At 49.2% G+C, this 22,178-nt stretch overlaps 1 protein-coding gene and 1 long non-coding RNA gene across 14 annotated transcripts in view; one reads left to right on the forward strand and one right to left on the reverse strand.

Moving 5' to 3' along the window:
- The window catches only part of LOC106017134 (uncharacterized), a 40,479-nt gene that overhangs the window by 12,429 nt on the left and 5,872 nt on the right, over positions 1 to 22,178 (forward strand). The window contains exon 3 of one of the 2 annotated variants that reach the window (XR_001190382.5): positions 1,380 to 2,963. The exons of the other annotated variant lie outside the window; for it this stretch is intronic. This is a non-coding gene — a long non-coding RNA (uncharacterized lncRNA). Of the gene's footprint in view, positions 1 to 1,379; positions 2,964 to 22,178 lie in introns of those variants that run through there. 2 annotated transcript variants of the gene reach the window in all.
- ARHGAP32 (Rho GTPase activating protein 32) overlaps positions 11,239 to 22,178 on the reverse strand; it is a 264,246-nt gene continuing 253,306 nt past the window's right edge. For all 12 annotated transcript variants that reach the window (XM_038167597.2, XM_072027728.1, XM_072027724.1 and 9 more), the window contains 4 exons: positions 22,035 to 22,109; positions 20,563 to 21,417; positions 18,985 to 19,907; positions 11,239 to 18,075 (listed from right to left, as the gene is read on the reverse strand). In XM_038167597.2, the coding sequence (XP_038023525.2) occupies positions 15,823 to 18,075; positions 18,985 to 19,907; positions 20,563 to 21,417; positions 22,035 to 22,109 (4,106 nt within the window). In that variant the 3' untranslated portion in view covers positions 11,239 to 15,822. The remainder of the gene's footprint in view (positions 18,076 to 18,984; positions 19,908 to 20,562; positions 21,418 to 22,034; positions 22,110 to 22,178) is intronic.

The following is a 22,178-nucleotide window of genomic DNA, read 5'->3' on the forward strand; positions in this document are numbered from 1 at the left end:
TGTAGGAAAGCTAGTTCTGACTCCCACCTCCTGAAAGGCCACAGCCTGGAAAACATCTCGATTTCAGTGGGACTAAGTATATTATGGAAATGCCACATCCCTGAGCCAGGGAGAGCAGTAGAAAACAAAACAAGAATGGCACAAAATTTAAAAACAAAAAGCTAATTTTAAAATGATCAAACTAATATATACTTGTATGTCTGTATTTATGTTTTCTTTACCCCCAGAAGTCTGTGGAACTCCCTGCTGAAAGGCAGTTATGGAGCTTGGAGTGAAGAAGGCACTCTGCGCACATTCGGGTTTATGAATTTGCTGCACGATGGTTCTTTGGGGTCTTGGCTGTGAGAGGGCCTTGTTACTGGTGCTGTGTAAATGTGCCCTTGTGTTGTGAAAACTTTTAGTCTAGCCTGATAATAAACGCTAAACTGTAACACAGGCTTAGCCATGGACCTGCTTCCTGGAAGGTGACACTGGGGAAGGCTGCAAGGCAGCAAGGCTTGTGCTTAAACAGTGGTTTTTGGGGTAGCTCTGAAAGGTATGAGCCCAGATTGGGGATAGGAGGTTTGGGGAAAGTGACATGCTCTATCGGAGCTCTTTGCTGCGACCTTGAGCTGGTAGAAAGAAGAAAATTTTCTGAATTTCGATGTTAGTGCTGTTCATTTCATCACTGTACACATTTTGTGCTCTTTGTGGTGCTTGTTTTGGTGATGTTTGTACCTGTGTTGTGGGCTGATTGTGCCAGCGTCGTTCTTCTCTATTAGGGATCTTAATTATTGATTGTATATGTGATGAGGAAATAACCCAATTTGCTGCAGGAAAGGAATCCACTTGTTTTCTGTGACAAGGGAGGAAGAACTTTTTAGCTTAGTAGGGCTATCCCAACCAGAAATTACAAATCACTTCTGAAGATTTTATTTCTGCATTCTTTCCTTTGTCTCAGATGAAAAAAAGTTCTTCAGATAATTTTCGTGTTGTCATCATTCAGGCTTCTCTTTTTGGCATTTAGTTTAGTCTTAGACTTCCCTCTGCCTCTATGAGTAGCCAGAAATAGATGTGAAGAGCAAGATTTGTAGGAAACTGGTGTCAAGCTGCAGACACTCTTGGCCCATGAGTTTAGCAAGTACATGAAGGCTTCCTCAGTGGGTAGTGAAGGGATATCTCATTGATTGTGTCCAACAGGATGATCCTGCAGAGAGCCTGGGGAGAGAAGGGCTTGGAGGGAGAAATTAAACACTTAGCTTGTGTCATTTATTATTTAAATTATTTTCTGTATCACTTGGTGGGAAAATGCCTGCTGTGATGAGCCCTGTTATTTCTGCTTGGTTTTCTCCCTTTTCCTCTTTATTTTCTTCCTTGACTCTGCTGCTCTTCTTCTGCAGCAATTCTCAGCCTTCTGCAACGAGCCTCCGTGTTGAGCTACGGAGAGAGTGGTGTTACTCGCGGTGGTGTCCACATGCATTGAAAGGGGAATGAAAGCTGTGATCACAGCTCGACTGTTCTTTGTCTGCAGACTTTGGACGCACGTTCCTACAGCTGACCTGCTGATTTCCCATTGCAATTGAACACGCAGTTCTCAGCAAGCCCTAGCGATACACTGACAGCTGAATTTGGCCAAGCATACGCCCCTCCTGTTGACGTACATTGCAAGTTTAATCTGTGTCCTCCCATCTTATGCAGCTGGAAGATTTATTGCTGCTAGAGGAGCCTCAGAAGAAGTGTCCTTTTCATGCAGTTTTACCTTGAAGTTTCAATAGTGGAATGACAATTCACTGCACGTGCAATGCACAGTACGCTTATTTCTTCCTAACTCCGTTTTGGAAAGCTATTCACAACTTGCAATGAGGCAGTGAGGCTCAGCAGAAAAAAAGAAGAGCTACAGCAGTGCTCAGATGTGGCCAGAGCAGCTGAGGCAAAGGAAAGTGAAAAGGCTGCAGAAAGGCAGAGTCTGCCATTGCCTTGCACAGTCTCTTTCCTGTTCCTTTTCACGAGGACGGTGAGCTGGTTTGCACCGCTTGTATCCTGGGAAATGCTCGTAATGGATTTCCTTTTGCAGAAAACATTTACCACTGACTTTGTCTCTGAAAGAACAGAGCAGAAAATGTAATTGAACCCGCAAATCATCAATATCTTGGTCTACAGGGTAGAGCAGAAGACTTGAGAGGCAGGACTCGACTCCTGAGCTGTTTTCCAGCATGGTTACTGGCTGGGTGGTGGCGGGGGGCCAAATGACTCTGGTTTGATGTTTGCTTGCTTGCTCACCCAAGCCTTGGTGCTCAGTAATTTGACTTCTTGCCACTTGTTTTAGGCCATACATGAAAGGTATGCACAGCGGCAGGCAGGTGGTTTCCAGGCACCTTGCAGAAGTTCATTTGCAAAAGGGAAGAGCGTTACCTCATCTGTTGATTATGGTTCAGAGAAAAAGCCTTAATGATTGTTTAAATGGAAAATGTTTTGTGTACACAGGAGACGATTCACAGCTGTCACGTGAAGCCTGTTGCTGAACAGAGAACAGGCTGCTGCATAGTCCTTGTCATTTTGAAGTGCTTGGCAGGTCTGTGCCATTATCTCTGTCTTACAGCTGGCAAAACTGGGGCGCAAGCAGGTAAAGGGATTGGCAGAAGTAACTCGGCAGCTGTTTTTACAATGCTTTTTCATTCTTTCTTTCTTTCTTTTTTTTTTTTTTTTAATAAAACTTCTGTCACTTCAATAGAAAATGCCAGAAGAAACAAGACTGCCTACTACAAAGAAAGGCAACATTTCAATTTGGAGTGAAAAATTTGGCTGTTTGGATGGAGGCTCTTCTGTCCCATATCTCTGATTTCTTGCTTTCAGTTTTCCCTTTCCCTGTTCTTTAGAAGAAAACAAGACTTTTATACTGACAGTTTACTACAGAAAAGCCTAAGTTGGGAAATGTTCTACAGGATTTTAATGGATAGAGAATAAAAGAACCTCTTCAAAATTAATTACTTTGACATTTCTCTTCCTCAAGTGCTGATGCAATTGTGGAGTATCAAAGCCTATGTTCAGGATGCTTTAGTGCACATGCCCTAGGAGTGTACAAAAGCAGACCCTCAAAGTAAGAAAGGCTGGGCATGCATCCATCACAGGTCATTACAGCTCTCTGTCCTACTCTTCTGCCTGCTAAAGTGAACAAGAAGTAAGTCTGCTTTGTATTTCTGAGTAGCGATTGGAGGCTCAGCTTCTCAAAATTGATAAGCTGCTGAAGATCCTGCCTGAGTTGTTGATGCCTGAGCTAAGCTGATGTTCAGCCCCCTGAAACGGGCTTTGCTGAGTGCTGAGGAACTTGTGAAGGGTCTGTGGATTTGACCGTTTCACATAAGCATGCAAAAATGAAATATGAGACTACTCTGAAGTCAGGAATATAAAGTCACTCATGGCATATCCATGGAGACACCAATGTCTTGTGGAGTCCTGTTGTCATGGCTGGCTTGCCGATTGACCCCTGGCAAATTCAGCAGGCTTGGTCCTCTCTTTTTCCCTTCACTTAATGAAGCTTGGAAAGTTGAGAAAGGTGCTCTAATCAGGCAAGCTCACTGTTCTCACTGGAAATTGTAATTAAAGGGGGAAATTCATCAGAAACATCCAAATGGGAGCCAAACCTTTTTTGGTAAAAGACAGAAAACCTTTGGATTCTCAGCTGTCCAAGTGCTGCTTCCAAAACTCTGCCTGTTCACTTGAAGCTTGCCCTCAAAGAGACTGCTTATTGTGTTATTGATGCTTAACCTTGGCAGACATTTGTCTGACTCCCAGTTAGGGTAGGCTTTGGGAGGAAGGCTAAATGTAAGCATTGCCAGCAGCAGGGTGAGGGTGGGAAAAGGGGGTGCTGTAGATGCTGAGGATCCCCTGCTGCTCACTGTCTTGGTATAGGCTCAGTAGTGCTGCAGAGCTGCCTACTCAAGGAGCAGTCTCAAGAAAAATTGCAAGGTGAGGTGCCCCGCTGTCGTATGATGTATGCCACAAGAACAGATCGAGCAGATGTTGTGCACAGGAGTGCTAATCTAATACACATTAACGGAACTGGGGAGTATTGGTTTATTCAGCTCAAGATGGCGAGCAATAAATCGTTCCTTGATGGAGCCAATTAGTTTATTCTGAAACCTCCAGCATCTATACCATGATATGCAGCTCTGTGGCTCCCATAGTCTGAACATGATGTAGGAGGGGAAGCGGGCTGATCGGGAGCATTCAGCTCCTGATGGTGATGGCACACCTGCTGGTTCAGGCTGCCTTACCCCGGGCACTGTCCTCTGATCCCTGCTCACGGCTCTGGCAGAGTGGGCATGACGTGGTGACAGGACCTGACTGTTCCTGTGTACCAGACCTAAGGTGGTGCCGCTCCCATCAGTGTGTGGTCTGAAAGGGATAAGGAGGCAGAAGGAGGCTTGTGGGATGTGTAGGAGGCAGTGCTGGACACCTTTGTTTATAAATGATGAATGTTGTGAGCATGGTTTGGGGTTTTTAAGTAATCAGCGTGTGGTAAGGCACGTCCTGATGGGGACAGTCATGATACCCTCCTGAGGCTCCCAGGGGTGAGTGTGGATCATCTCCAGAGGGCTCTGCCTGCTCTGCGGATCCCACGGGGCTCCTGCAGCTGCAGCCGGTGCAGCTGTGGAGACTTGGCTGAGTGCTTGGCTCTGTGCAAGGCAACCATCCAGCTCACCCAGAGGTGTGTACTGGGCTGAAAGCACTGCCCTGCCTCTCTCTTGGCACTAACACCTCACCTGCATTTTGCCTTTCTCCAGCCGTGTAAATGTGTGCAGCTCGAGTCTGCCCTTTGTGAAATGGGCAGGCCTTCATCCCGAGCTCTGGATCTGAGTGTATCTGTGATACAACCAGGAAACCACAAGATCAGTAGGGAAAAAACAGAATGGGATCCTAATTCCTTGTTTTTACTCTTCCCTTTCATGATGCCTTTAAATTAGCCTCTGACCGAGCCTCTTTCCCAGTGGTGTTCTTTGTGGCAGATGCAAATCAACAGAGCTTCCTCCCAGTTTGGCCAGTTCAGGGTTTAAGCTTCCCTCTGTCTGGTCTGAAGCTCCAAACAGGCATGTCTGCTGCCTTCTCTTCCTTACCACTACTCCATTATTCATCCTGCAGGAGATGAGATGAAAGAAAGCCGGAACAAGGACACTTAGGCTGCTCTATTTGAGGGCGGGAGCTGAGCCATGCTCTGTGGAAAAATGCTAATGTGTGTGCAGGAGCAGAGGTTGCATCTATAATAAAAACCCACAAAAAGCACAGTCCTAAGGTTAAAAAATGATGTCCTAAAAAGCTAGGAACTGCCAGAAAAGAGGTGGCTCTTGCAGCATTGGGTTGCGACTGGGAGCACTTGGCTGTTCTGCAGACCACTGAATCTCCTGTCTGGTGTCCAGAAAATGCATCTGAGCAAATGCCTGCTTGGTGCATTGCTGGGCTGAGGGATGTCCAGTTCTTGTGGAAGCTGGCTCGGAGCTGGGGGCAGCCCCAAAGGGGATGCCTGACTCCCCTGTGGGTGGCAGAGCTCAGAGCTGAGTGGGGATCCCAGCCATTGTGCTCATCCTGCAGCTTAAACCAGTCCCAGAGGTGGAAGGGAAAGGCTGGGGATCTGGGGGTTGTTAAAGGGTTTGGGTTTTGCCTTTGATGTTGTATTGCTGATTGAGGAAAAAGAGTTTTCCATTTTAAAAAAGTGCTCCTTCTCAAATGGTGTTTTCTTTTCCAAAATAGTCTTTTGTGTAGGGGAAATATGAGAAAGCTTAGACCAGTTTCTTTCTCTTGCTGTATTACAGACGTCAGTGACTGCTCTGTAGCACGTTAACATACCTCCTGTACCCAACTGCACACCTCAGCACGTGTGCATTATGTGCTGTTATCAACAAACCTCCCCTTTTTCTGTCTGGGGACACGCAGATGCCTGACACACTGCCACGTTCATGTCTGTGGGGGGCATTCCCATCCCTCACCCGCATCCCATCTCCTGCAGAAGACAAGAGGGATCCTGCTCCAGTTCCCCTCCTTTCAGGGCTAGGTGAAGGCAGAAAGGCATGCAGAGGTTGAAATGGATTCAGAGGAAAAAAACCAAAGGTGCAAACCAAAGAAAAAGTCCTTTATGTGAGGTGACTTGGTAAGATCCCAATCAGGAAAGAAAATAAGGGAGGCCTGAAGAAAACACAAGGATCTTAATGAAATAAATGAAATGAAACCCGTGAAAAGAGAGCATGTGTTAGAAGGGAGAGGGGCAAGGCAGATGTCTTTGCATCCTCGGGAGCAAGCCCGGGACTGTGGATGCATTTCTGCTGGCTGCCTGCCTGTCTGTCTGAGAACCTGGCCCTGTCTGGCGCCTTTTTTTTTTTTTTTTTTTTTTTTTTCCAAATCTTCTTGTGTTTGAATTTACAACTCAAAATGCAGCAGAGAGAGGTTCTCCTGGAATATTGCTGCTGATGAGATTGTCTGCCCACAAGGGTGAGTGCTGAGTCGGAGGAGGGAGAGACTTGATTTTTACTTGCATGCCTTTTGTGAACGTGTTGTATTGCCCTGGTTATTGCTCTTAGTTCCTCTGAATTTCTGTGTGCTGGCTGGCTTTTTAGATATGTTTGACACTTGTGGGTCAGGAAGAGTTTCTCCCTAGATAGATCCTGAGTTCAGTGCCCAGTGGGGCACTCCCAATTCATTGGGATTTTCTGCGTAATCAGGGAATGGAGGGGACATGGCTGCAGTGTGGTGCTGAGGTGCAGAGTGTAAATAGAAGCCATGAAACCCATCGCAGCCATCTCCTTGGTTCGATGACACAGCTCACCCATACTTCCTACCTGGGAACGTGCCAGGTGACTTGTTCTCTTCGAGGCTTCTCAGGTCCCTGGTCTTCAAATGTTCACACAGGTTGAATAATGCATAAAGTTCCAGCACTTGCTAGAGTCAAATATTCTTCTCCAGCCCCTTAGATCTTTAAAAAATGAATACCTTTTTGCTTGAAAACCTTTCTCTTGCCCTCTGTGCAACCTGTTTCCCTTTCTAAACTGTCACACTTTCTGCAAACCTTGCGTCTTTCTAAACACACAATTGCCACTAGGGTTAACAGCCCTTTTGTACAAGAATCTCGTTCTTTCCTGTTGCCTTTGATAGTTAGGGTGACCTTTTTGATTGAAGGGTGACTTTTCTTTGTTCAGAAAGGCAGCAGCCTCAGTGATTACATTCTATCAAGCTGTAACGGGATGCTGTGCATCTGGGGAGATTCACCTTTCTCTTCCCTTTGCCCCCCATTAATCAGACTGGATTTTTTTTTTTCTCTGTAGTGCTGGGGAGGCAGTGGGTGGTGTAACAGGGAAGATATTGGGTCACTATGAGCAGAGCAATCACATACACAGGGCTGAGACCACTCAGGAACCTCTCCCCTCCTTCCCAAGTGCAGGCGGCCTCACCCTGCTCTGCGGCCTGCAGAAGGGAACTGGGGTGCTGGGCCGTGTGTGTGTCTGAGACAAGCACTGAGGGGTTATGTGGTAAAGCAGGAGCTGCTGGCATGATTCTGCTGCTCGATGGGCATCTCCTGGCACAGACTGGGGAGAAATCTGGTCCCTTTGTAGCAAAACAACCTCCCCAGACCGGGAGTCACAGTCACTGTATTGCTGGCAGAGGCCTTGAGCCAGCAGGGAGGGAAATCCACAGCGAGATGTAAGGACAGGACGGATCAGGCACCAGCTCTGCCACGAGGCTGGAGGAGGCCTGTGCTGGCAGAGAGGGGTTTCCAGCCAGGTGATAAGGCAGATACTGTAAGTGAAGCCAAATCTTGGCTGCCAGTTAGGATCAAGAAGTGCAGACGGGATGTCTGAAGTGAAGGGTGTCGGCCTGGGGGCCGAGGGCTGGCTTCCATCCCCTGGGACAAGGAGGGATCAGTGGCTCTGGTCTTTGAGGGTCAAGATGCTTGTGACAGAGTTAAGTAAATTTTAATTGAACTATTCATTGCAGCAAGTCTCCCCCTACTTGCCACGGGATGGCTTGCTCCCTACTTGATGCTGTTTGCAGGTCACACAGCAAACAACCCTTTCGTGCTCTGGAGCTTGGTGGTTTGAGGGTGGGGTGGGAAGGACGAGAGGCCAAAGCTGCCTCCCTGCAGTGCTGCTGTGTGCTGGAGCCTGCAGTGCCCCAGGTTTGTGTGGGGACTCTGTGACGAGGCTCCCTCAGGACACCCCAGCCCTGCAGCATTAAGCCAGGACAGGTTTCATTTCTGGTTCCTGTTCCTCCCCGGCTGTTGGGATCTGGGGGCTGCCCCCACAGCAGGTATCTATCGGCAGGGTGCATCGCTGTGTTGTGTCTGTGCCAGAGATCTGCAGCGCAAAAAGCCTGAGGGGTCGCCTGCTGCAGCTGGGCTGGGAGGTACATGTATAACCTGTGTCTGGGTGGGCAGACAGGGCTGGTGGGTAGCAGGGGAAGCTGAAATATTTGGGGTGGTTGCGAGGCTTCAAAAGCCAAAGTCACAGCTTGGATCGAGAGCCCTGCTGCAGGCTGAAGAACTTTGTTTTAAGAGGTAGCCGTGGTGCCAGCTGTGTCCCTGCACTGACCTGAGGGCTTTGTTCCACTGTGTGTGTGCACCCAACTGTACACGTGTGTGTATGTATTTATATAGATATATTTAAAATGTATTTTTTGGGGGGAAAGGAGAGTGATTGTGGAGAGGTAGGCTGGAGATCTCTGGGGCAGGGAGCATGCTCCTGCTGTCCCTAGGCAGATGGGAGCAGCATAGGACAGCTTTTCCCCATCCCTTTTGGTTGGTGCCGTTTTCCCCATCCCTTTTGTTGTTGCTGTTGGCCCCCACAGCCGGGTGCTCCCTCAGATCTGGCCTCTCTGGGCTGAGACCCAGGCACTGCACAGGGTGCGTTGCCATCCCTGAGGCAGTGGTAGGCTGTTCTCACACCAACCCTGCCTTTTGCAGCAGGAATGTTATTCCCGAGGGACTTATGTGTCCCTCCCTCATCAAGCCCTGCTGGCGAGGGGCAGGAGCAGCCTCCCTGTTTGGAGGCTTCCCGCCTCCTGAGCTCATGTTTTGGGGTTTTCCTGCCGTTCTGTGTGGACCCAGTGGATGGATGTTGCCTGCAGCGGGTGCTCAGCCCTCAAAAATGTGGAATGAGAGGCCGAGGCCTGGCTTGTGCCCAGTCTGGTGCTGGGAAGTGAAGCTCAACAAGTGGCATCCTGCGTGCTGCCATCTGCACATGTGGCTGCAGAGCCTCTTGCAGCCGCATGAGCGCTGCTCTGGCAGCTGCTGGACTTGGTGCTTGTGGCTGGGGGTCTTCTGGGTGCATAATCTGGTAATTGTAACAGGGCATCCTTGCCAGATGGAGGATGATGAGGGAGGAACTAAGCAGCACTGCATCTTCCCTGCCTCTCCAGCCTCAGCTGCTGCTTCTGGATGTCTCTTCGAGCATTGAATTCCTCTTTTAACCAGCACATCTGATGATAAGCAAATGCACTGCAGTGTTCCTCTGGGGACAGAGTCCTTGAACAGCTGATGGCTTCTCTGAAAAGCAGCAGTGAACTGCCTAGGTCTGCAGTTTGCCTTTCAGCTTGGCAAGCGGGCTCTGAGCACAGCTCCTGAGCAGCGACAGCTCAGCCCTCCCGGCCGGGCGCTGGGGCTGCAGCGAGCATGGTGCTGGGGAGCTGGGCGCTCAGGGCAGCTTTGGTGGGGAAACAAAAAAAAAAAAATCCAGCCCTAAGGTACCCGGAGTTGGGGACCCGGACAGAAACTACTAGAACGGAACTCGATCCTTTCCAACGGTCTAAAAAGTTGGCTTTTAGCGGTAAATGTGGTTTCACAGTGCCGCCTGGTGGAAGCACCTGGGGAAAATCAGCCCGGTGCCCTCTTCCCCCCCACCTGCGTGTGGATCTCAGCCACGGGGCTGCTGCTCGAGAGCGGCTCTGAAGAGCCGAGAGCCTCCAGCTTTTGTTTTGTTCTTCTTGTGGTGGTGCCAGGAGGGAGGCGGGTGTGCAGCTGGGAAATGCTCCTGGCAGTGCTTGTACACACCGAGTCCTCCCTGGACGTGAGCTGAAACACCCAGCTCATGACTTCTTTGCTCGCTGTGCTGCTGGGAGGATTGCTCCAGGCGATGTCCTTGTTGGCTGGGCAAGCACAGCCTCGGTTTTCATGCGCTTCAGGCCAAAACAAGGAGGGAGGCCGTGCTCCTGGGGCATTGGGGTCAGACCTGCTGTGCCCTTACTCACCAAACGGAGATCTTCTGGCATGGATGTGATGCTCGACCTGAACTTTTTTTTTGTGGCAACTTTTTTTTATGGCTCGCACTGAAGCACAGCATGGTACTGCTTTGGGTGGCCACCTTTCCAAGACTCCCTAGGCCAGATGTTAAAAACCAGAGGTGGTGGCTTGCCCGTGGGACCTTTCCTGCAAGGACACGGGTGGTCAGCTGAAGGATGGGGCTGAGTGCGCTACGTGTAAACCTGGGCTGTGAAGCGAGGCTTCAGGCGTGGATGAGGCTAAGAGAAGGGGCTCAGCAGCCAGCTCACAGGAGCTGTAATAGCCCTCTGTGCTCCTACAGAACAATTCTGGGCCTGCTGCTCCCAAATTACTGCCTGTGCAGCAGGCCAGGCACACACAGCAGCTCCCGGTGATGGTGTCCCACCGGCTCCAGCCTGCGGCAGGGGGGTTTGGCCTGCTGCCCCCAGAGGGGATGGTTAGGTTGGGTTTTATTGCCTGCAGCACTTCTAAATTACATAGCATGTACTGGCTGAAAATACTCCAAAAAGTCCTTCCCTCAATGTTAAAAGCATAGCTCCCTTTAATCATCTTTTGCTGCTAATTAACTGCGCACAAAATTAGTGTGGTACCTCGCATCCCCCAGCGGGCTCTGAAGGCCACCATGGCCAGTGCCATCTGTCAGTGCCAGCTCCACCAGCCCTGCTGGGCAAGGGCCGAGCTATTTCTGCCTGCCCTGGCAGGCAGGGTGAGAAGAAAGGGAGACAAAAAAAGCCCAGGCTGGTTTATTTTTTTTAGGAGCAGTCATGGCCACAGGTGGAGCGGGGCAGATAAGCAGTGGCAGGGACCTACAGTGAGCAATTTCTGGGATAGACTTTGCAAATGAATACAAATCACCTTGTCCTTTGTCTTCAGAGATCCTTGCCCTGTCCCTCCAAAGCATGGCTCTTCAATTTTTTTCATGCTTTTCCATTATTATTAATTAACAATATAGTATAAAAATAATAATGAGGCAGAGGCACAAATACACAAACACAAAGGAATAGTTTTTAACCTGGCTTGATTAATGCTGTCAAGTTGTACATCTGAGTGTGAGCTCAGTGGGACTGTTGCTTTTGTTTAATACCACAAGACACTTCAGTCTGGATTGTTGCATTACAGTACAAATAAAAAACAGAAACAAAACCACATCTGCATCATACAAGGTGAGAAGAATATGAGAATTCTAAATATTTACAGAGGAGGGCAGTGGGGAAACCACAAAAAATATTTACATAAAAATACATGAGCTCGTCGGCATATACATTTTACACCAGTTCACAAAAAAAAGACACTATATAAATTAAAGTGGAGGGATCTCCAAAGGTAACCCAAGACTTTCTGGGACGTTTCTCTCATGCGGCTCAGGGAAAGAAAAACCAAGTCTTCTACAGCAGGAAAATGAACTGCAAAACAACCCTTTTCTCCCCCCACCCCCCCACCCTCCCAACAAACTGGACGAGGCAAGACTGCACACACAGGTATTCTGGCGTACATTTGTTTAAACCAGACCATGCCTTTCAACAGCGGGTTTCCGTAGCACGAGGTTCTGGGAAAAGAGGTGCATGCCTAAGCCGCCTTTAACAAAAGAAAGTAAAACTACTTCTCATCCAGATTTCCTAACACGTAACACATCACTTCTGTCAATGCCCTGTTGACGTACTGAGGAATGGCATAGTACACGTGAGGTTCTGTCCCTTTCTGGGGTTAAAGAGGAACAGCATGTTTTCAGGTTGGTTTTGGTTTTGTGTAGCAACTTACTACCACTGTGCAATCCTTGCTGACCCCTTTCAAACGATGAGCATAAAATGAGGATCTCTGGAAAGACATAGGCACAATGTTGTGGGTCTTTTGTTGTATCTGCATATAGATTTCACCTGATAAGTTTTGTTAAAAAATTAGAAATGAATGCTTTACTTAAGACTTTATAGGGGCTAGGTCCTCATTACTCACCTAACGTCTGCACTCTCCCTTCGCCAAGAAAGGTCTCCTGTGGGTCACACGTTCTGCTCCGAGGTGGAGGTGGAAAACCAGAGCTGGAGTACATTACTGGACCCTAACTCTTCCATGCACTAGGCAGAAACTCAGCTGAAAACTTAGGAAGTGGCAAGTTAAGATGTAGCTAGCTTGTGGCAAGTGTAAGGGAAATATTTAAAAGCATAGCTGCTTGTCATCTAGCTGGAGATAAGCCTAGGCAATAAATTAATCTGAGATGAACTGGCCTTGCAATTAGTTTTATTTATTTGCCTTGCCATCCCTTTGCTCTCTCCCCTTTCTCTGCTAGGATGCCAAGAACTGAGCTACCAACTTACCTCCAGATCATCCACCTTATTTAGACATGTGGTGTAACCTCCCCTCCTTGCACTGAAGCAAAGTGCCCTTTTGTATAGCTCAGCTGTGATTTTGGAAAGATGTAGCTGTTTTGACTTATCATCAATCAGTTAATGGGGATGGAAAAACTCCTTCTAAGGACCATCAGATTCACCACAGTGCAAGAGCAGAACTGCATAGTTCGCTATATGGCTTCGTGTGGGGTGGGCGCGGGCTGACTGCTGCAGATGTTGGCGCTGTGATGTTTGGTGGTGACACCAAAAGAAAGGCGCTCATCTGTCGGACTGTCTGGGAAAAGCTGGTACCTGAACCTTGCCTTGTACCTGTGGCCTACTACTGGCATAGAGAGGTTGGCTTGGGTTCTCTGAGAGCTTGCAGCCCTGGAAATACGCCCCGATGTGGCTGTGCACAGGCCGGGGAGGACGCTGGGTTAAGTTTTCTGCTGTGTGCCTTTTTAAAATGCTTTTTGCTCTTGAGGGAAGGCTGCGTGGAACACCCCTCTAGGAGTACAGATGTGTACTTCCAGGAGCTCTTTCTGAAAGGTGCTGAAAGTTTTTGTTCCCATGGGGGAGAAAGGGTGCTTAGCACCCAGCACTTTGCACGATGCTGTGCGTGGAAGAGCCCAGGCTCGGGCAGGTTTCTGGGGAGCAGAAAGTGTCCAGGGATGGCACTTGGTATCTAAAGGGAGATGGTGGCTTTGAGCAGGAACATCCATAGAGGCATTTACAATAGTGGGGGCCGAGTTCAGCCCCCTGGTAGCAGAAGGACAGTCCTGACTAACATAAGGCCAAAATGGAAGTTAGGAGAGCTGCTGGGGGGCAGGAGCGGGGGTTAAGGCTTTCATGGAGAGAGAGGTTTGACCTACAGCTCTCGGTACCTGAATCCCAAATAGCCTGAACCAGACGTGTTGTCCCTGCTTCAACTGGAGACCTCGGCAGGTACCTGGCAGCTGGGGGGGGCTGTGCTGCAGCGCTTGAGGACTGGTACCAGTCCTGGTGAAGTACGCACCTCGCTGGAGAGCGCACATCCTGAACATCCTGAACTCGGCCTCCCTTAGCTCACTTGTGGCAAGGAAGCGGGATGGGTCAGCCTCTGCTGGGGAGCTAGCACTGGAGCAGGATGGCCCACAGCTTGGCTCACCTAAGGGCCCCTTTCTGTGCATCTTTTTTTTCCCCCATAAAAGAAAACATTACAAAAAGCATTCCCCCACCAAGAAACAAGCCCCTCTACCTGGTAATTACTCACAAGGAGGTGACGGTAACCTGAATCACAGTGCATTTTTTTTTCTTTTTTTCTGACTGCCAGATTTATTTCTGTAACATGTAACAACTCTGCTGAACAAAACACTTAAAACAACAACATTGCACAATAAAATAGGACCATAAGGTACTGTTACTGAAACAGCCCTGGACAAGGCTACAAGAGTAAAAGAAGCAAACAGCTAAAGACTGGTTAGCTACTAGAAGCACATTTTCTTTAAGATTTAAAAACCCCAAAATAGTTATGAAACTTTTGTTCAAAAAAAAAAAACAAACAACAAAAACAACAACCAACCATCTTATAAATCTAATAAAAGTTCCCTTTAACTTTCACAGCTGTGTGCTAACTGCAGGACCTCCAGATTTTTAATAAAAACATCAGAGATTTGAAATGGGTAGAGAAGTTCTTCAACCACATGGAACAGGAATGGCCTTGGTATTTCTCAGTGAGCATTTAAAAAGTCCTAAACCTCAAGTATTTTGTGCAAGCCCTGCCTAATATGAAATGGATGTGCTTTGTAAGGTGGGGTTGTAGTTAGGCCTGGGAAGTCGAGGAGGCTGCACACCAGTGGGTGCCTGGCTTCTTTCACAATATGGAAAGCTTTTAAATACCTAGGACAATGTTATTAGTGTATTAGAGAGTGCACTGGCCTTCTGTCCCTACTGCTAACTGAATACTGGTGTGCTCTACGCTTGCAATACGGGAGGCAAAACTATTTCACAGCGCACAGACAGCACGTAACTACTCTGCGTGTGCCACGACTTCACAGGGATTCCCTTGCCAACGCAGAACTGAAAGGTTACAGAAAGCTGTGTCCTGCAGGGCCTTCAGTTTAGGGTCACTAGGAGCACTCCCTGATCTAAGAGCTGCAGGGTCTGGCCCTGGGCAAATAGCTGGGCATGCAGGTAACTCAGCACTTACACAGTCATTCCCAGCTAGAAACTTGTGCTCCAATTTACAAGCTGGACATAACACTACTAGAAGTGGTTTTCTTATTATGTTTTTTTTTTTCTTTTTTTTCTTTTTTTTTTTTTTTTTTTTGGAATGAGAGGATACTGTCTGGCCAGCCTCAACATGGAATTAAATCATCTGGACTGTAGATAGCCTAGCAGTATAGGAGGAATTGGCATGAAATGGGTGTGCTGCTCCCTTTGTGCATGTGTTTTTGTGTTGTTTTTTTTTTGTATTGTTTTTTTCTTTTGCTGTGAGAAATGTAGACCTGTGCCCTGCTTGGCTTCTATAGCTCGCCTCCACTTACACTAGAGAAACTTTGACTTCTTGTAGCCAGAAGCAACTTGTTAAGCAAGCAATTTAAGAAGTGTGCTGTATCGTGAGCTTGCTTCAGAGCCTCTTCCACAGGCTGAAGTCAAAACAGGCTCCCACCCACTTCCAAGCAGTTGAAGCAGTGAAGATCCACTATACCTAAGCGCTAATTTTCAAGGGAGAGGCAGGACCTTGGCATTTATCAAGAAGAAAATACTTCGGAAGCCTCCCCCCACCCCCTCGTGCTGCATAACCTCAGCGGGAGTAGAAGAGTGGCTCCTCCGAGGCGTGTCACGGAGACCCTTTCTTGGAAGCTAACAGTGGGAAGGGTGACACACGGGGCTCACAAGAACAGCAGCATGCACAGTCCATCATGCACAGGACTACGGAGGCATGGTGAGGAAGCGGTGGTAACTGCCAACATCAAATCCAGGGAAGGAAAAACTTCTTTTCCCTTCCCCCTGCAGCATCTCTTTCAGCTCTGCCTGTCCTCTCTGGCAACATCTGGGCGCCAACAGCCTGCCTAACCATTCCAGTTATCTCAAACTACATGAAAAAGCTATATCTCTACTACATAAAAACAGTGAGTGGGTGGGCTGGTGGGGGAGGAGGGGGGGTTGAAGGAGTTTTGCTCATGGGGGCTAGATTTTTTTTTTCCATCACTGAAAAAATAAAACAGTCCACTGTCCAGCAGAGGCTGCTTAGACTCTATTCCTCCTTCGCCTCATACCAGCTCACTCGACGTGGACTTCTGTTTCGGGCCTCTGCAAACACAGCTCCGTTGGGAGGAAGGCCCCCTGGCCAAGGGCGGTGGCGTAAGTCCTGCTGTGCATGTGGGTAAAAGTGGGGGGCATGAACCCCCCTCCTCCAACATAGCTCCCTCTTTGGTGCTGAGGCATGGTATGGTAATCCTCCAAATTGTCGTACTGGGACATCACAGTCATAGTGCTTTGGCGTTTCCCGAGGGTTTGGTACGGGTAGAGGAGGGCAGAATCCCTCTCCATGGATTCAGGGTGCTGCATCCTGAGGCTGTGGCTCCGTTCAGGCTTGGGTGGTGGTGCCATGGGAGAGGCCGCGTGCTCCTCTTCCTTATAGCAGTCTCTGGTCTGTTTCTCCATGGACGTGCTCGGTTTGGCTCGAGGCCTTTCTAAATCTTGTCTGTCATCCGCTAACTTCACTTCCTTGTGGTTCAGTCTCAGGGTATCCTGGTTCACCGGCATGTACTTCCCGCCAGAGTGTTGGTAACCGACGGGCTCGGAAGGCTCTGGGCCGCCTTTAGGCCTGTAGTCAGGATAAGGGGGTCCGTTTTTGGATTCGGAAGGCTGCCTATGGCTTCCCTCCTGCTGCAAGTGCGTCCTGTGTTCGTTTGTGCTGCATCCAGGCTCGTGCAGCTTCCTGCTCCGGATGCTGCTCTGCTTCTGGGGCAGGGACGGCTTCTCCGAAGGGCCGTTCCCATAGGCCCCGTGGTAGTGGGCTCTGTCCAGTTCTGGCTCAGGGTGCTGCATGTAGTAGCGTTCATCTCCTTCAGGTGTAGCTGCTTTGGCTGGGTACCTCCCCTCCTTACCTTCTGCCACGGTGAGGAGCCCAGTTTTCCCAGGATCAGATTTACTGCGCAGATGAATGACATCCAGTCCTCCCAGATCATCCGGCAGCAGCGGGGCCACGTTGTCATACTGGGACATCACCGGCCCTTTCACTTTTTGCCGTGTGCGGCTCTCTCGGCGAATTGACTGCATGCGGTACTTCTCCATGTCCTCGAGGTCCCATGACATGTACATGTGCTTGATGTCTGGGGCAGGAGGCACATCTCTGCTAATAAAGCTGTGCTCTTTGCCAGCCAGGTGGCTGATGAGGCCACCCCGCGGGTAGGCGGACAAACCAGGGTAGCGGTACAGACCTTTGCTTTGCAGCCGCGAGGCGTAGGAGGCAAACTCTCGGCTGGGCAGGGGGTGGAAGGGCTTGGCCCGTACGGTACTGTAGGGGTCCAGGTCGTAGAAGTTCCCATCGGCAGTAGTGTAATAAGAAGATCCAGAAGAGCTGGAATAAGGACTGTAGCGGTAATGGACTCGTCCGTTCTCAAAGTAAGGCTGCAGCTGAGTTACGTGGTAGTCAGAGTGGGGTTGATATGGCTTGTACTGGTAGAGAGGCCGTGGGCAATACACGGGCTCGTCGTCTGGAGGCACCTCGGTGCGCGAAATGGGAACGGAGCGGATAGCAGCGGCAGCCGGGGTGGGGACGTGCAGCGACTGAACCCGACGGATGGTGGGGTAGGGTGGGGCGTCCTCAGTGTAGCTGGTGTTACGCAGACCCGTTGGGCTCACAGAGGACACAAACTCCGTCCGGCTGCGAGGCTTGGAGTGGACAGTTGAGGTGCTTTTTCCTTGGTTTGTGTAGGTGTTGTAGCGAGTGCTTGCAGAAGTCGGTGTCTCAGAGCGAGGAGGATAGGCTTGGTGCTGGTCAGGTTTGCTGTGGTAGGAGATGTGAGGAGGAACACTCTCAGGCCTGTACGTGTGGCTGGAGGTCGGCTTGTGGTGCAGGTAGTTGTCTGGTCCAGAGGGCTCTGGGATGCTCTCCGGCTTGGGATGTGGCACGTAGATGGACTGCAGGGAAGCGTGCTTGGGGGGTGGAGGTGGTGGCGGCGGCAGCAGGGCTTCCTCCACAGAGGAGGCCAGCATGGAGGAAGCCAGGAAGGCGTGATAGTTGGAGTTGTTGATAGCATCCGTATTGTTTGAGTGCATGGCAGCAGCAATTTTGCTCTCCAGTGTTCTCACAGGTGGGACAGGAGGTGTAAAGCTGTAGGATGAGTGAGTAGGGACGGACTCGGAACGCAGGTGCAGCGGGGGAGCCCTTGTACTCTCCCGAGGCTTTTCCACATGGCTCTGGTGCCCTGTGGGCACAGAAGATGAGCAGCGTGTAGTAGAACTATTTTCTGAGGCAAAAACAGGAGCAGGATCAGGTGGCTTTTCTGGTGCAGTTGCACCCCAAACCTATAGGGAAGAGACCAGTAGAAGTTAGAGGCAAGCATCCTTCCCCCATTCCGTACTTATGCTATCACAGATGCTTGTATGGATTAGTACAGTGTCAGTTATTTTGTGCCTGACTTTCGTCTGCTGTGGAGAGCCAGCATTGCTCACTGTCAAAGGAAAAGATGTGTATGTTCCCTCTCACAGCAAGGGCAGCATGCTGCCTCTGGGGGATGGCAGGTGGCTTCCAGGACCTGCCACAAACGGCAGCTGAAGAGCCTGTAAGTGCTCTTATTGCAAATGTCAGACTGCTGAAGGGGGAGGAAGTAGCTGTCTCTACTTTATAGCCTTTATACAGTGGCCAAAGCATTTTGTTAGGTGGTCTACTTGTTAATGTACTTATGTTAATGGAAATACACCTGTGTGTAGGACTTAGCAGCTCAACTAGTGTAATACAGCTGAAATCCCTTCCACATTACAGTGACTAAGACAGCCAGCAGGCTGCAGGTGTGCGTATTTCATGGGCAGCAGATAGCTTGGCTTTCTGAACGCACACTTCTATGACTAACCCCCTCACCAGGAATCTGACCTGCTTTATTAAAGGCTGCCGGAAGAGGACATTGTCAGTTACTTGCATCTGAGCACTTCTGAGCCACCATTCCCTTGATCAGTCACCCCACCAAATACTCTTTTTTCCTTAAATTTATGAGAGTAGATACACTGCTATGTTCCCATGTATTTACTTAAGAAATATTGTGCTGCATTCCTCTAAGGCTGTGCCTCTGTCCTACACATTCAATTCCCAGTAAGTAACCCATGAGGAACCCCCTGCCTCTTGCCACTCAGATTTGGACCAACTCTCCCTGAGCTCAGTCCCCCACAAACACAGAGCAGCTGTGCACACACACGGTGCTTGCAGATACGTGCACGTACCTGGCTGGAACCACTGGTTGCTTTTGCAGAGGCGGCTGGCACTTGTCCCATTGCTGACTGGTGATCTTGTCTCTGCGACATAGCGGGCTGGCTGGCTGCGAGCGTGCGCTGCGTCGCTGTAACAATGCTGTCTGTCTGAGTAGTGGCCGGGCCAGTGGCATGTTGGCTCGCTGGCCCGTGGCTAGGCTCGGTTGCTGTTGTCTGGATGGTTGTCAGATACGGCATTGAAGCCAGGGTGCTTTTCTCCCCGGCTGTCACAACAGGAGGAGTCTGAAGTTTGTCATCGGCTGTGCAGGCGGGCGCGAGGTGCTTGTCCCCGGGCATGCATGCACGGAGTTGGGGCTTATCTACTGGCATGTCAGGTGTGGGAGGCTCCCAGTCAGGCGGTGCACCCGGGGTGTGGTGCTGTGTGTGCTCCCGGTCCCCGGCGTGGGACGGGAAGTGATCTTTGTCTCCCGATTTACCAGGATGGAAGCTGGACTGCTCTTGCTCTGCATCTCTGCTAGCGGGCATGTCCCCAGGCATGCCACTGTGGAGAGGCAGGGGGTCTCGAGCTCCAGGTGCGCCTGACAGGTGGTTCTGCTCCCCGGCTGTGCTGCTACCTTGAAAATCCTGCTCTACTGGAGCTCCAGGCTGGAAGTGAAGGCGGTTCTCAGGCAGACTGGTATACAGGTGGAGCTTGTCTGGAGCACCAGCAGAGATATGGAGCTTTTCTAGAGCTGTACCAGCTTCGGTCTCTCCATAATTTGTGCTTTCAGAATGAGTATCTCCTGGCCTTTTCTGAGACTGAGCAGATGCTTGCTGTGCAGACTCAGCTAACGCTAGGGCTAGCATGCGCGCTGGATTTTTCGGAGGAGGAGGAGGGATAAGAGACACGGAACTGACAGGAACAGGATCCTGGGGGGAGTCGAGGGCAACTGCTCCTAATGGGGGGAAAATTGAGAGAGAGAGTGATTTTATGTTACCCAATAAGGAGAGTGACCTAACCTTAATGACTACTATAAAAAAATAGATGCTTTCCACACTTTCACAGTGGCAATTCCTTCTGGTGCGAAATACTGTATCTTCAGTCTTACATGCAAACGCTGCTCAATAGCACAGCAGTTCATCACAAAAAGGAAAAAAAAACACAAGAGATTGTCTAAAGGCTCCTCTTGCATTTCTAGAGAGGTAGGAAGTAGGTAGCAGAGAATGAGACACCCTTACACAATTTTGATCATAAGGTTTTGGGCAAGAAGGTCCCTTCTTCAAGTGTTGGCAGATTTTTAATTTAAAAAAGAAAAGTCTTAGATGGTCTATCGGCTGAAATGATTTAGAAGTACATGCTATAGATTTTCATGTATGGCATGATGGGAAAAAAAGGTGGTATACAAAGTATTATGAAAAAATATCCGAGATTTGTGTGATGTAGGGAGAAGACAGAGGTTAAGACCTTACTGATTTGCACAGCCCTGCAAGAACACTTGTGATCAGAACTGATGGGCAATCCCCTCTCCTAAAAGGCACGCAGAGAAGGACTTTTTTGAGAGCAGGTCCCCTTTGGAACTTAAAGAAAGAATGGAGGAAAATGCACTGTACCTGGCTGTGTGTGTCCAGTGGGTACAGTCTTATTCTGACTGCTTGACATTGGTCTCTCCCCTTCTTCTGGCAACTCTGGTTTGCCAGCAGCCACTAGCTGGGCATGCAGAAGCTCTTGTTGGGCTCCTTCCCCTGCTCCTGTTTCATTGCTTTTCAGGGGCAAGGACATCTGGGTTGGGGACCTGTTTGTCATTTCAGTGAGGCCAATCCCTTTGCTCCAGTTGGAAGCAGAGGAGTTTCTGGTCATGATGGGCACTCCTCCAGTTGGTTCTGACATGCGGCTGGGCAGTGCAAAGGAGACAGGTTCTGATGTAGTCAGTGGTGGAGATTTGATGGGCTTTTGCTCCATCTTGGGTGAGAAGGCATGGGGTTTGCAGGCCTTCTCTTCAGTTGGGCTCATATCCATAGTAAAGAAGGGACTCATCTTCTCTTGGAAAGGAGAGACTGGCTCAGAGCTTGTGGCGCTGCCTGGTGTGTGGGACTGGCTGCCTGATTCTACATCCTTCTTAAATAGGCTCGGCTTCTCCTTATTTATGCCGACTGACTCCATCGGGGAGGTACTGCTCTCCAGGCACTCAGACTCTGCCTGGGGTGTGCTGCACTGAAAAGACATCGGGTCGAAATCCAGGCTGGCAACTCCAATATCTGGTGGGCTCAGGTCAACGTCTTCAGAAGAGCGAGGAGAAATAAGGGCAGGAACATGGATGATCCCCTCATCCCCATCGCTGTCGTGATGTGGAAGGTTGTCGTAAGAATTGCAGCGATTCATGTTTCCTAAGAGCTCGCCATTGAAAGAAGCAGACAATGCATCACTGCTGGATCTAGGTCTTCTGGGTCGAAATAGTTTAGTTTCACCTAGGAATGAGTAGATACACAGGAGTTAGTGTAAAAAAAAAAATACTGTCCAGGAGACAATGGCTTGGTGTTGTTTTTAACGTTGTTTTAAAGCAATGTGCAAGATGTTCATGTGGCAAACTCTGAACAGAAAAATAATGTAGTTAGTGGTAATTGTTAATTAAATGTGCTCAAACTCTTTTAAAGCAGTTGTCAGGTCCGATTTGGTGTGAAACTATGCTGTTTGCAAAAGCAAAACTAGGTTAAGTGTGCTGTAGGCCTAAGTCTCCCTCAGAAAGCATTTTCCTTCCTGATGGTGTCTTTTCCACCTTAGAATAGAAAGGAGATGGTGAGGAATGAAAGGTTAAGTAATGCCAGCTATACAAAAGCAATAGCTTTGCTTTTTTACCTTCGAAGGAAAACAAAGATTTGAAGAGCATTTCTCAGATGATAATACTGCCCAACACAGAACGATAAGCTGCTCCATTAAGTAGTGAGTCCAGCTTTTGCTGGAGAGGGGGAGGGAGGGGAGGAAGAGGATCTGCCCTGTTGAGTATCTGCAGTCAGTAATATCCTATTGCCTTTTTTTTTTTTTTTAATCCACACACATTGAAAGTGAAGGTACAGTTTTGTCTTACCATCAACAGCATGCAGAGAGGTAAGTGATTCTTCGCTTTTAGCTGAGCGAAGAGTTCCGCTGTCTCCTCGTCCACCTATGAAAATGCAACCAAGACAGGGAAAAGTTGAATTACAAACATGGCTTACATTTGGTTACGTAGTGG

This window comes from Anas platyrhynchos, chromosome 25 (assembly GCF_047663525.1).
Source record: "Anas platyrhynchos isolate ZD024472 breed Pekin duck chromosome 25, IASCAAS_PekinDuck_T2T, whole genome shotgun sequence".
Classification (NCBI taxonomy): Eukaryota; Metazoa; Chordata; class Aves; order Anseriformes; family Anatidae; genus Anas; species Anas platyrhynchos.